This window comes from Strongylocentrotus purpuratus, unplaced genomic scaffold (genome assembly GCF_000002235.5).
Source record: "Strongylocentrotus purpuratus isolate Spur 01 unplaced genomic scaffold, Spur_5.0 spur5_scaffold_18, whole genome shotgun sequence".
In the NCBI taxonomy this organism is placed as follows: Eukaryota; Metazoa; Echinodermata; class Echinoidea; order Camarodonta; family Strongylocentrotidae; genus Strongylocentrotus; species Strongylocentrotus purpuratus.
In genome coordinates, this window is record NW_022145603.1 from 25,497,590 (window position 1) to 25,514,827 (window position 17,238).

General features: G+C 36.8%; 1 protein-coding gene across 1 annotated transcript in view; it reads right to left on the reverse strand.

Moving 5' to 3' along the window:
- LOC105443580 (mucin-like protein) overlaps positions 1–17,238 on the reverse strand; it is a 33,459-nt gene that overhangs the window by 4,307 nt on the left and 11,914 nt on the right. Inside the window, exons 8-23 of the mRNA XM_030989604.1 lie at positions 16,678–16,926; positions 15,768–15,950; positions 13,322–13,506; positions 12,080–12,263; positions 11,350–11,475; positions 10,860–10,955; positions 10,328–10,456; positions 8,712–8,840; positions 7,018–7,121; positions 6,317–6,533; positions 5,362–5,484; positions 4,334–4,456; positions 3,254–3,379; positions 2,677–2,808; positions 1,890–1,949; positions 1,180–1,239 (exon numbers count right to left, since the gene is read on the reverse strand). Coding sequence (XP_030845464.1) covers positions 1,180–1,239; positions 1,890–1,949; positions 2,677–2,808; positions 3,254–3,379; positions 4,334–4,456; positions 5,362–5,484; positions 6,317–6,533; positions 7,018–7,121; positions 8,712–8,840; positions 10,328–10,456; positions 10,860–10,955; positions 11,350–11,475; positions 12,080–12,263; positions 13,322–13,506; positions 15,768–15,950; positions 16,678–16,926 — 2,226 coding nt within the window. The remainder of the gene's footprint in view (positions 1–1,179; positions 1,240–1,889; positions 1,950–2,676; positions 2,809–3,253; positions 3,380–4,333; positions 4,457–5,361; positions 5,485–6,316; positions 6,534–7,017; positions 7,122–8,711; positions 8,841–10,327; positions 10,457–10,859; positions 10,956–11,349; positions 11,476–12,079; positions 12,264–13,321; positions 13,507–15,767; positions 15,951–16,677; positions 16,927–17,238) is intronic.

The following is a 17,238-nucleotide window of genomic DNA, read 5'->3' on the forward strand; positions in this document are numbered from 1 at the left end:
GACAAGCGCCTTCCTTTAAAAGGACTTCGCTCTTTGCATTTCACTGCTAATAGTGAATACATCACAATCTACCGACCAAATTGATTGGTAGTTTAAAAAAAGAAAGATCTAATACCACAAATGGAGATGGGAAATTAAAATTGACCAGAAACGAAATTTGCTGTCGAATTGGGGGTGAATTATGAAAATAGTGACAAAAGATGCCTTCGGTATTGTACTTAAAAAGTGGTACAAACTTGTATATCTTGCCTTGCAAAACAGGCTTTCTGTGATAAATAAGCTGTAAACTTCCTTAACGGGAATTAAGGCCCCCGCTTTAAAAATAAATAAAACAATTCTCGAGTTGCCGCGCATTCTAATCCAACATCGAATGTTTAGATCGCGATAACTCCAGAATTCTTTGACGATACATTTTCTAATGACACCAATTTTTAGTAAACAAATTTGAGGGACATTAAGCAAAGATTGAACTAAATAAATCTGTGTAGAATAAGAACAAATTTGGACCAAAAAATACATTTCCGAATATTTTTAATCTTCGCGAACTTTGGTCACTCCATCATGTAGTATGTGTGCAAAAGTAGTTAAAATATTTTACCATTCTAATGAAAACCACACTAAAGTTCATTATTGTAAAAAGTGAGTATCTGTTTAATAGTGCTTTTTATGTTAGTTCCTCATGTTTTTACAAGTAATAACTGTTACAGTTAAGGTTGACCTTAGGCACAGTTTGCAGTTGGCTCGACAACAAAATTATATCATAGAATATAATAACTCTTAGATATTAATAACGCTTCGTTTAATCTCTAAACGATTCAATTCAATGTATTATATGTCCAATTTTCCTTTGGCAGGGATATTTGACTCGATTACATGTAGATTGAGGAATGATACAAAGTTAACTAAACAGATATATAATACAAAACATTAACAATATACATTAATAGGCTCTCATAAATGTGACATCGGCAAATCAAGAATTAAAGCTCCTATGGTAGTAATGCAAGGCACATCAGATCTTAAAAAAGACAAAGAATCTAAAGGAATTCAATAAAGCAATTCAAATTCATTACATCCTTACCGGTGCCAAGACTGTCATTATTAATTTATTTATATGTTGTACTAATCAGTCAAGACACTGATAATTGTGAAATTCGTTTACTAAACCTATTCCTTTACCAATTTGTGAGGTGGCACTAGGTGTTATTTCAGGCTGCATGGTTGTGGCACTTGATGAAACTGGAAAAGATACAAAGAAGGTATAGTTATTGTACATTATACACCATTATATATTCACACGATTTCAAATTCAAATTCATTACATCCTTAATGATGGCAAGAATGCCATCATTACTTGATTCAATTTTTGTAGTAATCTTTCGTGACACTAGTAATTGTGAAATGTGTTTACTAAACCCTATCGTTTTACCAATTTGTGAGGTGGCACTAGATGTTGTTTCAGGCTGCATAGTTGTGGCACTTGATGTCACTGGAATAAAGACGAAAAAGGTATATATATATATATTCTACATAATAAAACACTATTTAATCACATGATTTACATCTGAATTATGCAGTATCGTTTACCAGGATAAATATATTTTTACACAATTGTAAATTAGCTTTTGAAGCAACCTTGTTTTGTCAGGACGAGCCCCTTCCCTTAAAAGTGTGACATCGGCAAATCAAGAATTAAAACTCCTATAGTATTAATGCAAGGCACATCAGATCTTGAGAGACAAAGAATCTAAAAGAATTCAATAAAGCAATTCAAATTCATTACATCCTTACCGGTGCCAAGACTGTCATTATTAATTTATTTATATGTTGTACTAATCAGTCAAGACACTGATAATTGTGAAATTTGTTTACTAAACCTATCCCTTTACCAATTTGTGAGGTGGCACTAGGTGTTGTTTCAGGCTGCATAGTTGTGGCACTTGATGTCACTGGAATAAAGACGAAAAAGGTATATATATATATTCTACATAATAAAACACTATTTAATCACATGATTTACATCTGAATTATGCAGTATCGTTTACCACGATAAATATATTTCTTACACATTACAATTAGCTTTTGAAGCAACCTTGTTTTGTCAGGACGAGCCCCTTCCCTTAAAAGGGATATATTGAATACATCACGATCCACCGAACAAATTGCCTCTTTGAGATTTGTTTAGACTTTAGTGATCTCATATTTCAAATATTCATAATTATCTTAATATCTCTCCAATGCTTTTCACTCAAATTGGGGTAGAGTCCAATTGTCGAATCGCCTCTTACTCTTGCTGTGCCAAGGGTTTTACTAAAACGTGAACAATCCTTCAAATTATTATTCAAACACCTGTAGGTGGTAAGACCGAAGTTCAAAAATCTTGAGAGACAAAAAATCTAACATAATCTAGCAAAATATTGTCTTTATTCATTTTTTGAATGCAAAATAGGTATTAAAACTGTGTGGAGACAGCTTTTTTAACCACTCTACAATCTCTGAAAACCAATTCAATTTTTTTACATCCCTACCGACATTACTTGAAATTGCTAATTTAGGAAGCTAAATGATTATTCTTAATTAAGTTGCTCTTTTTCATGAAGGGCAACATGTAACAGAAGTAGATCACAATTTCAAGTGTCTCTAAAAGGTGACACTGATTTGACATTTTATCCTTACCATTGCACGTAATACCATCGGTGCTTAATTCATATCCAGGGGTACATGAGCAGTTGTAAGAGCCCATTAAGTTCGTACACACTCCATTTTCAGAATCACAGACGGATGGAATCGCAGAGCATTCGTTAATATCTAGGAAAAGCAAACATTTTTTCTTCACCAACAACAGTTAAGAGTTTTTTTAAAGATCTAGATAAATCAGCTTTTCCGTTTAAATTGGCAACACTTACTTTAATCTCCACTCTTTCATAGTTAAAAAAAAAAAGTTAAATGAAATATTGTGAAATATTGTGAAAATCAACAAGAAATTGCAAATTTGTTCACGAAAATAGTGCTAACAAATTTCACTCTGCATTACTAATTTAGAGAGAGTGTAATGATTATTTTAATCAAATCGCTCTTTATTATAAATGCACAACGTAACAGAAGCGGATCGAATTTTCCGGCTTCTCCTAAAGGTGACGTTAATGTGAAATTACATCCTTACTTTTTCACGCAAAACCGTCAGTGTTTATTTCATATCTAGATTTTAAATATGCGATGAAAAGGTGACACTAATTTCATATTAAATCCTTACCACTGCAAGTAATGTTGTCATTGCTTATTTCATATCCAGAGTTACATGAACAGTTGAAAGAGCCGACCAGGTTCATACACATTCCATTTTCACAGGCCGATGAATTCCTGGAGCATTCGTCAACATCTAGGAGAAGTAAACATTCTTGTTTTTAATTTGGCAATCTGACATTTGCATGTTGCGGCTTCAAGTTCACAAAGACTTTTACAAAATCACCCCCAAGATGATTTCACTAGCCTTGACCATCACCTATTGCAACGTGCGATCGTTACAATGAGTCATTAAAAAACCATATATTACAAAAATTAAATCAATGGGCATTGCAATAGGGTATTTAAATTGCCTTTGTATTAGTTTCACAAAAGTATTCGTGATCATGTTACAATTGTATTAGTAAAAATAATTACATTCCCTTTGTTTATATTTAAGACATTAAAATGAAGCTATATCTACTTCTAAGAAATTAAAAGGTGACAGATAATTATCCTTAAATGAACTTTCTCTTTCCAATTGAATATTTAATGATTGGAAAGCTGAAATATGTGTATCTCCATAATTATATAAATGTCGAATCACGCTTAATAGAATCACTTTGTTACGAGTTGAACCAAATGCTAGGATTCTTTTGAGTGTGGATTGCACTATATTTAGCCTTGATTTCCACAACAAAATGAGTGAAATACCACAAATATGACTCTGCAAAAAGTGGATTTTTATTCCTGTATATTCAGAAAATTCCAACATATTGCATCTGGCATTCTATGGCTAACATATAAAGAGCCCCAAAACAAAGAAAGGATTTTAATATAAAGCCTGGCACCCTAAACCCAAGTCGGATTTGGGTTCCGTGCGAGCCCTTTTATGCGAGCGTGGACGAGTGCATCAGGTAATCTATTCACAATTTGCTCATTTTTATTTAACTTTAGAGTGTATTTCAACTTGGGAAATCTCTTAACAAAAGTAATAATGGTGAATGTGTTATGACCGTAGTACTGTTACTTTTAAAACACAGAACATTTTAGTTTTAGTCATGAAACACGTTAACACATTCAAAGTAAATTTTAGCTTGATCGAACCTACCCGTGCAATTAAATCCGCTACCATCCATCTCGTATCCATTCCAGCACGCACATGAGTATCCACCCTCCTCGTTGTAACATATTTGCTGGCAGTCATTCGCCCCCTGCACACATTCGTTTATATCTGTTCATCAAAACACAAAGTATAACAAAGGCATTTGCAAATTTTTCAAAGATTTAAAGAGAAGATTGAGCTCTGATAAAGATTCAAATTAATTTGTGAATTTCTAATAATTTAGTTGGAAGAATATCATAGAAGAATGTCCATTGACAAAGATTGATCGTCAGATGCCTTACAATTTTATTAACGCGTTATGACAAAAAATAGCTAAGAATGTTTGAACCAAACTTTCGTTCTTGTCCACATTTCATAAAAGATACATATAAATAAATGTTAAATTTCTATGACAATTTTGGTCTCAGCCAATAAAATGGCACGATTTCAATAGATTTTAACAACTATTTGTAACTTGCTCTTGATAATTAATTTCATGAAACGAGGCTCTGCTTGCACACGTGCATGATGTAAGACCTTTAGCTAGATTTTAGTCGATTACTCATCATTTTCATTCTGAAACATTAAAGTATACATCCATTTCCCATGCTTTTCTCATGTTATAGCAGAGCTGTGCTTATCTATTACTCAGTCCTCATAATAAGGCTAATGTACACTATATATATATATATATATTTATAAATAATATGTTTGTTTCAGGAAGTAATTGGGAAAAATATAATCTGTAACCAAGTAATTGATTGATATAATAATACATATCTATTTAAATTATTCTATTATTAGGAAATATCCTACAAAAGTGTTAGCAAATAATAAAGTTCTTTAAATGAAGCCCATAAGTAAGAAAGCAAATTTAAATAGCACGGGAAAACAAAAGATGTATAATTAAGTCATCAAGCAAGAATCTCTTTAGATGCAAGATAAGAGATAAAGGATTTCATTTTAAGGGCTTGAATTGAAGGGGATATATTCTCATTATAGCTTCCGTAATCATTAAAACATAATGTTCTTACCTTCGCAAGAATCCGTACCCGTTCCCTTGAAGCCGTCGTTACACGTGCAATAGAAACTCCCGTATATGTTCGTACAATTCCCGTTACGGCAAGCATCGGGAAACTCTAAGCACTCGTTGACGTCTACAACATCAATGTGAGATCAAAAAAGTACCAAGAATATTGATGATAATAATATTGTCTTCTCTATCCTCTGTAAGTACATTTGTAATTACTAATTATTATTAGCAATTACATTACATACATGTATAACAGGATAAAAACGGCGTTTGAAAAATGAACCTATTACGAAAAAGGCAATTTCAAAAGCCTGTTAGTCAACTATTTAAACATGAAAATTATAATTCCGAACATGATGTATATGGGACAAGTGGGTTCTAAAATCGCACTACCCTGCGCCCCATCCCCGTTCACACACACAAACATGGCATACACTGCCAATCAATTATTTTATAACTTCCCACTAACTTAAGCGACCACAAAAGTAAACATTGACTTAAATAAATTCCATCGAGAATATATTCCTACTAGTTTTGAGGAATAAAATTGGATGGAACATTGATTATGAAACAAAAATATATTGGAGTTGCTGAAAATCAGCCTTGTAGTTAGGAGGCAGACATTTCTTATAAATGGAATTAGGTCGTCAGTTTTCATGTGCACAAGGCCATATTTTGCTTATACACAAGACTTGGTGGAGATACCATTAATGTGTTTACAAGTCTGCACACAACAAATCTTAGCCTCTCGGAGGGTCTTCGGGTGAGGGAAAAATGAGTGGAGGTGCAAGGCATTACATGAGGCATGTTGGTCCTGATATTGAAGGCAAATCCTGGTGACTGACAACATTTGTTATTGTGTATTTCCCCATGAGGGCCCACTACTATTGGTCTTTAAACAAATTGCTTTGGATTTAATACTTTTCACACACACACACACACAAAAAAAATCTTACCTTCTGCGACGATCCGATTATTCGAGCCAAATACTCGACTAGGGGGAAGGGAATCAGAGAACACCGACTCTAAAATAGCCGCGTCCAGCATAGAGTTGAACGAATCGATCCGGAACTCGACGAAAGCGTTGCCACCGACCACGGTATAATTAGTCACAAAAACATCTGCGAGTTTCCCATCTTCTATAACAGATGTACTGTTAAGCTGGTCAAACACCTGTAATGGGTCAAGCATTTTGAGTCGATACATATTCTAAGGGATTCTTAATGAACCTGTTTTCTTTAAACCCCCGACTTTGTAACTATATTAATCGTAGGAAATGAAATTTCACGAAAGGAAAATAACACCCAGAAGTGTTGTATGGAATTATTTGTCCTCGTAAAGAAAAATCCTATTTTTCATTTTTATCAAATGAAAGTGTGAATAATACCATTTATCTTCTTATCAATAGGTTATCATTATGTTGTAGGTTGGCCTAAATGTAATGTTCTAATTAATACAATATTTATTTAATTACGAGTATTCGGTCATGTTTCATGAAGCTTGTTATCAATAACATCTTTCAGTAACTGTTATAAGAAGCTTCTGAAGTCATGGTATCTGATTGAACGAGTCTAAGAGCAAATTTATTTCATGGCGCTTGCAACAAGTTTAGTAATCGGGTAGATGCCAAGAACTACTATGTGATAATGTGCCTTACCTGTTCGGCTAGTCGGTTTTGGTTTTGTGCAGTGTCTGTATAATGCTTGATTGCTATGTCGTTGATGAAGTCAAACCTCAGTTCCAGAGTGTACGAGTAAGCAGCTATCAGTACAAAATTATATGATATACATTTCAAAGCAGTCAGCTCACCCTCATTAGTTTATATCACTGCGTAAGCATTATAGAGACAAGAAGTATAAAATGAAAACTGCATGAATTTTAGATAGATTAATTAAACGTTGTGGTGCGAAAAGTTTCAGTTCGTTGACCTAACAACACGGAAGTCAAATGAGTGAGGGCATTTCATGTATGTAGGATTTACCACGGGGGGACAGAAAGCTCTGATTTCACAAGATGGAAATGTCTTTTTTCGTACTGGAATTCCGCGATCGAAGTTTTTCTTTTCTCCTCTACAGGCAGACACAAAAATAATATTTTCTACGTGTCGAGCTTCTCTGAGCATGGCACGTGCACAAGGGTGTCGATTTGTATCCGTGGTTGGAGGGGATGATAGGTGCCAAAATATTTTCGGCAATGGATCAAAGCAACCAAGAGGAAGAAGCGTGTGGCAGGTTGCACCCCCTTCCCTTCCAAGTTATTAACTTTTTCAATTCACCCTCACTAAAGTTAACATTTCAGAGAATATAACAGTGGTAATAAAATTAATAACATGCTAAATGTTAATCCTGACTCTTGTCTGCAGTGTAGGCCTACCCAGGGGCGTCGCTAGACGTTTTCAGTGGGGGGGGGGGGGGGGGGGGGGTGTAGAGGCCAACGATTACCGACAAAACTAGCCCCCAATTATCGACAAAATTAAATGTCCCAATATCTACCAATTTAACCCTATAAACCCGGGGCCTAAGGCTAAATTGTTTTTAAACCTCTGATTTCTTTAGCTGATATTATAGGAAAGTGAAACTTCGAGAAATACAAGTATTGTAGTTATGGGTAGAATATGAATATGCCCATATGGGTAACACATCGGGAAAATCTGGGTTAACCCACATGGGATATATCTGGGTTAACCAATATGGGTACCAGATGGGATTAAGCTGGGCATACCCATTTGGTCTCAGTTTGGTATGGGTCCCATCTGGGTCCATCTGTCTCATATGGGTTTACCCAAATGGGTCCCATATGCTTCTTGGGTGCAGATGCCTTAGGGCCCCAGATGGTTTTCCATATGGGGCCATGTTTCAGAGAATATGGGACCCATGTGGGTCCCACATGGGCTTGCTACCTGGGTTATTATCCTCTCTGTCTCTCTACTTCTTTTTTGCATTTTTGCGCTTCGCGCTTAACATTTAGCTCGTTGCTTTTTAACGCTGCGGCTTTGCATTTGGCGCACTGCATTTCTATGATGCTGTTGATTGAATAAATTGAATAAATTCATCAATTCCTGATGATATATGATACAGAAGCAGGCGGTTCTGAAAGGTTGTTCCATTCAAAGAAGCTTATTGTAAATTTAACAAATAAGCACTGAAACAAATGATATCTTTTCGTCATTGTATCCCTCTATGATAGTTCAAAATCCTGTAATCTGCCCTATGTAAATAGCCCTATCTTTATTTGCATGAATTCATTGATACGGTTTATAAAAGGTGTTTTTCAAATATGTGTACACTGAGCAAGAATATCATTATTTATACCTAAATAAATGTAAAAATATTGTACTATATCAAAGCTTACATTCGCATGATCCGTCGACAAGGGCATAACTCGTATTACAGATACAGGTGTGGTTCCCCACGGTGTTCATGCACACACGATTCAAACTTTCGTTGCACATGTGGTTGCTAGTTGCACACTCATCGATATCTAAAGGGGACAAATCAAATATTTCATTTATTCAATCATATCTATCTATCATGACATAATTAGTTGCAGGACTGTTTTGAATCTTAGTCCTGTAGTTGAAAGACATGATAGTATCAACACCCCCAAAATAACACATACAAAATACATTCAATACAAAATGAAAACATATACTAAAATTGATCAAGGGATGAAATTTAAATGAATAAAAACGTCACCAAAATAGCTAAAGTTATGTATATAATGCTGGTATGGTTATCAGATGGGTATAATAGCAAAGCAACATATAGGTTTAACCCCTATATTCATTAACTTTATAAACTCGTCTCAATATATTAACAGGTGTTATTATTGCTGTAGCTAGAACAAAAAGTGTTCAATTCAATTTTTCAATTCAATTCGTTTTATTAAACCATTTAAAAAAAATTAAAAAAAATCAATATAAAAATCATGCATGTATGAGAATTGTACAGTTTAAATGGTCAGGATACCCCTAAAAGCCAAGGCTTGATGAATGGGGTACCCAATACATCCCCTTTTTTTCCTATTTTTCTTATAACAGCAAGTCTTATCTTTTTTTGTGTAGTTTAATAGAAGGCAGCTAGCACATCAGGATTCACGTTTATGATGTGGCTCTGCAATATCATATTAATCTTATTCATATATGAATTAAGCGTGCAATTTGATTCTTTTTCCATACGATGTCATGTATTGCATTGTATAAATTGTATTAAATGTAAATGAATCAAATGTAAATGTAATATTATTGCACATGAATACGTATGTTTGAAAATATGATATAACAATCATTACATTTATCATACAGTAGGCTTGCGGGTGCACCATGTGAGAGAGAGGGAGGATTGAGGAGTCCTGGAAAGGACTGTTTGGTATAGTCTTGAAAAAGACTGTTGGTTGTCTTTCTTAGCTCATAGTTTTAAGGAGAACTATAGCGCTTGGAGAGGACGAGTGGCGGAAGTGGCTCGACGTTTCGGACAGGTTGACTATCCGTCGGCAGGAATGGAGAATAGCTGGCGTGCGTGAGCTTAAGTCACCGGGGTGCGGACGTCAGGGAAAAATACATGACCGTGCGGGCTTGAGTCATCGGAGTGGACATGGATGGTCGGCTCGTCCGTTTTGCTGTCACACGGTGCACCCGCAAGCCTACTGTATATCTACATCACCATACAAGCCGACACTTACAAGCAGCATCTAATACAATTATTATCAATTATCTATTATCAATATCAAAATGCCTGTATTACATACTGAAAGGGCATCCAATAATATATTTTGTTAATACCACTGCTCCTATTACTACTGCTAGTTATGATAATTTTCGCCGAACCCTCATGGCCATAGCGTGTTGAGTGATATAGTTGTAGCGAACATACACGCGCACGCTACTCAATGATCATATGCGTTGGCATGTCACAACTATCTCTCTCAATACGCTATGTTCATGACATGTAATGGTATTATATTTTTACCTTCGCATGACTTTGTTTCGTTGACTGTATTATATCCATCAATGCAGCTACAAAAGTAACCCCCGTCTGTATTTATACATGTTGAAACCTCAGGGCAGTCATCAACTTCTCCCAAACATTCGTCGAAATCTGCATAAAAATAGCCATGAATTGTGTTTTTTTAATTTAAAACACTTTGCAATGGAATGTCTGTAAACGTTTACATATATATAACGCTTCATGAAACGCTGCCCGGGTCCATCTTTTAATCACGACACAAAACACACTTTTACTTACATTTACATGATATTTGGAGACCATGGCAGAGTTATATAAAAACTTTTTTTGTATATACATGTCCAACTTCAGATACTTTTCATCACACAGCTATTGTAATTATGTTAGGTTGATTTTAAGAAATTGGTCGCTATCGCGTTTGAAATCAGTAGGTTTATAACATGTGAATAAACTAAGCGAGAGCTATTTACCTGCATGTGATATAGATATAATTTTACATAACTTATGTATACACATGTAATTCAAGAGATCTCACCTGAACAGGTTCCATTATCAAACTCGTTACCAGGGGCACATGTACAATTCGGAGAACCAGTATTGCTCATTGCAGCGGGCGTACAACCTGCGTTGTCTGTTTCCAAAACAAATATATATATATTTGTTACAAAAAAGATAACAAAATTAGTTTCATCAGGATTTGAAAGAGACATACAAATATATTTAAGCTAATAGATAGGAAGACGTATGAAAACTGATATTTTTCTGTGAATTTAAACAAGCGTATACACCATGACCATTAACATGAGTTAATGTTTGACATGCTTATGATAATGTAATGATGATTATATCTATAAGTATACTACTAATAATATTAATAACAGCAACAACAACAATCACAAGTCTTACTACTCTCACTTAAGCATCATTTAATTCAACTTGTTCTCTAATTCTCAAGTTTAATGAAAGTTTAATGAAACATGGCCCTGCAGGAGCCCTAGTTTTCGACGGTCCTCCATCATTCATACCTATACATGCACGTGTATCCAGAGAAAGAGTAAATCCAACGTCGCAAGAACAGTAGTACCCATAGAGGATGTTGTGGCAGGTCTGATCACAGTCGTTGGTCGTGTTGCTTTCACATTCGTTGATATCTTATATTCCGAAGGAGAAATCATGATAAATGATACAAAAAAAAGTGTTCTAGTGTAGCCCATATCATATTTATATTCATGTATTATCCGTATGTGCTTCAAAATAAGTTTGGAGGGTGGCTTTAGCTCTGGTAGCCGTAATTGCAATAGGTTCATCAAACCTGGTACCCATGTAACACTTGGGTGAGAGTTGGAAATGTAGACGAATGTCTTGCAAAAAAATGTGAGTTCCATGATGGGCTTCGTTGCTAATAAAATGCATGTATATGTACATGTGCTAATGTTTAGTTTTTACAAATAAAACTAAGTTTACACATCTTATAATGTGAATTGAAAGCTTACAGAGGTCCGGTCACTATCATATTTTGTCTTCTTTGTCTTCTTCTTCCACTTCCGTTTCCTCCTCCTCTTCTTCTTTTTCTACTTCTTCTTCTTCTTCGTTCTCTTCATTTTCTTTTTCTTCTACCTCCCCCTATTCTCTGATTTGGTTTCAGGCATATGATCTAATTATTATTACCGATTAAACCAAATGGGAGGGTGGAGGGAGCAAATTGTTTGTTTTAAGTTGGTTAGAACAAAGCTATAATGATTTGGTATCACATACCATAGCATGTTTCCCCGTCACCCTGCAGGCCTGGCGGGCAGGCACCACACTGAAAGTCAGGCGTCACCCCAGCAGGGTTGTCCATACATAGTACACTATCGTAGCAGGGAGACTCTGCACATGCGTCAAATTCTACATCACAATGGTCACCTGACCACCCGATGGTACAATTGCACACGACAACCTGAATGTTTAAAAAATGTAAATAAATGTACACATTCATACATTATTTGCTCATCAGATCGTACACTTCATATGTGTCTTAAAACCAAATTATTAGTTACTTTTTTTTTTTTAATACATTAATGAAATATAACATTATCTGAGCTGCAGCGAACCAATTTGATTGGCCTCTTTGTGACTCTCCTCACAAGGCCTTACATTGACGTACGTACAGCAATCTGTTGATACCTGAAATGGCAATAGTTCGCATTTACAATTTCATGTGACAACCTTAAATATTAATATATTTTTAAAACGTGATCACATAACCAACCCTTTCTACATTACATGTGACAACCTGGGGTGATATTCTTAATACTGAGATATATTTCATGTCCGTAAATCAATATTAACTATCCAAATTTGGGACAAGTTAGGTGTAAAATTGCACAAGTGCAGCTGCGCATGCGTAAATTTAAATAGGCGACCACCAATGAAAATTGTTTGTTCTGTGTAATTTCAGTACGTTATAACAATTTACATCATTTCTCCTTATAATTATCATATTGATTTTAGAATAAGGCCCCTGAAAAAAAGAACATGCAACTATATACATGCTCGCCTGAATAAACCGTCGGTACGAATGCGCTTGACATCCTGAAAATGCAACAATTATGCAAATTTATGAACAGATGATCCAGATGATTAACCGTGCGTACAATTTCATGTTACAACATAAAATATTACACATCTAAATACATGATCACGTAACCAATCTTATGTACGATTTGATATATATATACATACATATATCAAGTAATTTTTATGGTAGGTCGGTCATTAAATCAATACTGTTTGTTCTAATTGGAGGTCATGTAAAACATGAAACAATAGAATACCAAAGTGTCGTACTGGACAAGTTGTCAAGGTTAATGTTTCCAAACACTAATTTTACCCTAACCCAGCCCGTTGCTTGAAATATTTCGTGTTGAATCGCATACTCAGGCTATGTTATTTCGACCAGTAATCTGAACTTTAAGCACATACGTCGTTAGGACTTTGAAATACCAATCAACTCACCGCGGATCCATTAGCGTTGAGATTCTGGCCTACGGCTAGAGTCTGGAAGTCACATACTCCCTCGTTCATGCATTCGCATATTTTGACCTTAAAGGAGACCACCGATTGCGCACCTCGGCCATCACTGACCACGACTTCAATCCTTGATACATCGAGACTCGATGGTGTCCATTCAAATAAGCCCTCTGAAAGGTAACACAAGAAAGTTGTTAAATACAGCCATACTGTAAAAACAGAGCCATCTATACACAGAGTTTGGCCAACCCGGTTCGAGTTGGACACAATGTGGCGACTACTGCTTTTTTGGGCAAGCACAAAACAAAAGAATATACGCTATGCTGTGAACCAGTTAAACCATGTTGGCCTAACTCTGTATAAAGATGACTCTGTTTTTACAGTATGGCTGTATTTAACAACTTACCAGTTCACTGGTATACGAAATGTGCAGTGGGTTCCTAACGTGCACAGGTAGTGACTATTCTCTACATCCTATCCCAAGAACGGGATAGAGTGTTCTCCACTTAACATAGCCTGCGTCTATGAAACAAGGAAGAGGCATGTTAACACAAAACACAGGCTTCATTCATTCTCCTGGGTTGGAACCAACGATCTTCGGTTTGCCCAGAAGATGCTTTACCGACTGAGCCAACTCGCCTCCTCTAATCGGTTATCGCACCCCCCCCCCCCCCACTTCGAGAACGGACGGACCCCATGCGTGTTACCAAAATGTCCGGTAAAGGGTTACTTTACGTGCGACAAAGTCCGGCCCGAGATTTGTAAAAAAAAAAAAAAGGGGGTGTATGAACTTTTCACCCGGAGATTTCTTTAAAAAGGGGGGTGTTTTTTCTTTTTTTTTTCTCTCATCTCCTTGGACTCCTGAGAAATTATTCCGAATTTAGGGGAGTACATTGAGCATTTTTCATGATTTATGGGGGTCTCCAAGGCAGGAAAAGCCCGCGTAAAGCCCGCGAAAGGGGGGTTCGGAAATGTTGGCAGTCCTCAGATAGGGGGTGCTCTCAAAAAGAGGGAACAAGCATAATTATGCGTACCCTAAATAACACTGAGTGGGGGGGGGGTGGGGGGGGGGGGCGCGTTCTCGCATCGACTCCCCTGCTTGCAAAGTAGGAATTAGGCATTGCACTGTCGGAAAGTTGACCATAAAATTGGACCGTGCAATATACAGTTTGCTAAAGCAGAAAGTTTCTTAGTTCATTATTGCTTTTAAGGGCAATCCAACATTTGTAATAGATTCATAAAACAGAAAATAAGAGAAACGTAATTGCTAAAGAGTGTAATAAATCTGACGAATAATAAGCTTATAAGAAAGTTAAGAACGCTAGAAATTGGAGATCACTATAAAAACCTGTAAATCTCACAGTAGGTAAATGGTCAATGGACTGTGACACAGCCATGGAGAACTCTCCCGTTTATAATGTACACACACATCATTATCTTTTTCTAAAGTTACTTATCTCTTTGGGCACTTATCAATTACTTTATGGAAACCATTTATCTCATAGGTCCTCTTAATAGAAAAGACCCTCATTAGTAAAAACATTTTTGAAAAATTGACATTTTAGTCTTTTTGTTTGTTAAAACAATAGGCAGAGGTTTTGGAGCATTACGGGACATGTTACAATAGGCTATGCTTGTAATGTATGTAAATATAATGCATATATCTTCGTGAAGTGCCTCATTACAAATCCTTTCATTGACTGGTTATGGGCTGGTAACTATATACAATAGTCGAAATGCAAATTGTATACATTAATTGTTGTTAATGCCTAGGTCAAATTTGCCGTGGCGGTCGTGCGGTCTTAAATATATACGGCCAATAGCAATCAAAGGACCGCCGCAGCATTCCCACGGTCACATACGGTAGCGGTTACATATGTTAGGGTAGCCGCACGGCGTATTTTGAATTTGTGGAAACACAACATCTGCGACTGCCGTACGGCCTTTGAAGTGATGACGCACGGTTGCCTTAGAAGGTCCTTGGGGCGTCCCTGCGGCGGCTGAAGCTTTTTGACAAAACACTACGGCAGACGCAAGGTAGCCGTCAAGTGCCCACACGGCAGGCTGATGCTACCGCTGCACCCCTGGAGTATATACAACGCAAGGCTACCGTACGGCGTGTCTAATCGCTACGGCAAAACTAGAAATGTAAACAGTAATAACTCGGCGTTATTATCCCACAGCGACCCGTCCGGCCCGCAAAGATAGGGATACGCCCTAAGGTTACCCTGAGGCCCAGATCTTCTGCGGCCGCCCCAAGTATCTCTTGTGTTTGGGGGCGTACGGCCGCCGTATCCTAGCTGTAGAGCAAATGTGACCTAGGCATTAGTAGCACAAGCCATAATGTTTGTACTTCCCAGCTGCAACTAATGTATGAAAACTACATTATGGCTACTGAAATACAATTATTAAAATATTTTTTTGTATTTACCAGAGCTGATAGCTACACCATCGGGAACAGAGTCGGCTAAAGTAAAATTGACCATATCCCCGTCATTAGGATCTTCAGCCGTTAACGTCAGCTGAACAGTTACGTTAACCTCTACACAAAGTACTTTGTTTTGAAGAACATTGTTGGGATCAGTGATCATAGTTACGTTCGGCGGGAAATTGTCTGAGAAGGAAATAAGAAGATAACAAAAGAAGTGGACAATTCAATTTTCTATTTACTTCACCACCACGATCTTCCCGAAACCTGCTGCAAGCTGAAGATTGCATATTTTCGAAATTTCTACACCTAGCTAAACGAAAGGTTAAGCTGGGCCTACCATCGATGCGTACGGATTTGTGGATAAATCCATCCCTTAAGCCTGCAGTAGGTACGAAATGAAAGAAATCGCAATCGCGAAATGAAATAATACCATCCCGAATCTTGGCTCGGATAACGTAAGATGCACTCAGCTCAATTAAACTCATACAACATTATGAACGCTGTTTACATGAATTCTTATCCTGAAATTGGCTACCCTATATTACTCCACTTGTTTCTACTTTAAGCGTTACCCTCATTTGATATTACCATAACTTATTTTGAATTATGTTTGACGTATTTGTAACTTGAACTGCTGAATGTCTATTGACTTTTATACCAGACCCCCCCCCCAATTGTTCACATATGCCGCTGTAATCATTGCGGTTAACAACGTTTCTTTATACGACACACAGAAGAGAACGCGTAGGACGTTTGTTTCGTTGTTTTGTGAATCTACAAATTTGTATTCCCTCTAGCCATTCATTATCTAGTACATACAAATAAAAACCTCCTTGGGATAACCCGCTGCGGTTTACCGCAGCAAATTATGTGAACAAGACGAAAAGGGTGGCACGGCTTAAATCGATACCTAGGTTGGCAAGGTTGTCATCAAATGTATTCCCGGCCTCCATAGTCATTGCTCCCAGTTCTGGGCTTACGGCAAGGTAGTCAAACAAGCACATTTCATCGTCACCGCACGCCTGCCTTGCAGCAGCTGTCCGCTCGGAGTCCTGAGCCATGAGTTCACTCAGGAATATCGGTGTGTAGTTTGCCGGGTTGTAATAGGTCCAGTTCCTCTCGCCGTACTCGAAGAGGGACTCGGCCTCGCTGGCTTGCCCTGAAGTTAGCAATAAAGAAATAAGGCGATTGGAATAAGGTCATACCAGCCTATTTTTGCAATATTTTAAGAGGTGATCACAAATCATTTGTGGAAGAACCTATAAGAATAATTTGACAAGATGTGATAATCATATAATGGTTTGAGAAAGATTGTGGAAATGAAAAAAGGATTAATCCTCGTTTATTTGAGTAGTTACCTCGCTTATTCACCGTGGATTTCCTGCTAACTATTATAAGGAATAATGAAAGCAATCTGAGAATTGTTTCAGAAGTGGTAATCATATCAATAAATTTGCTAGTAATTATAGTT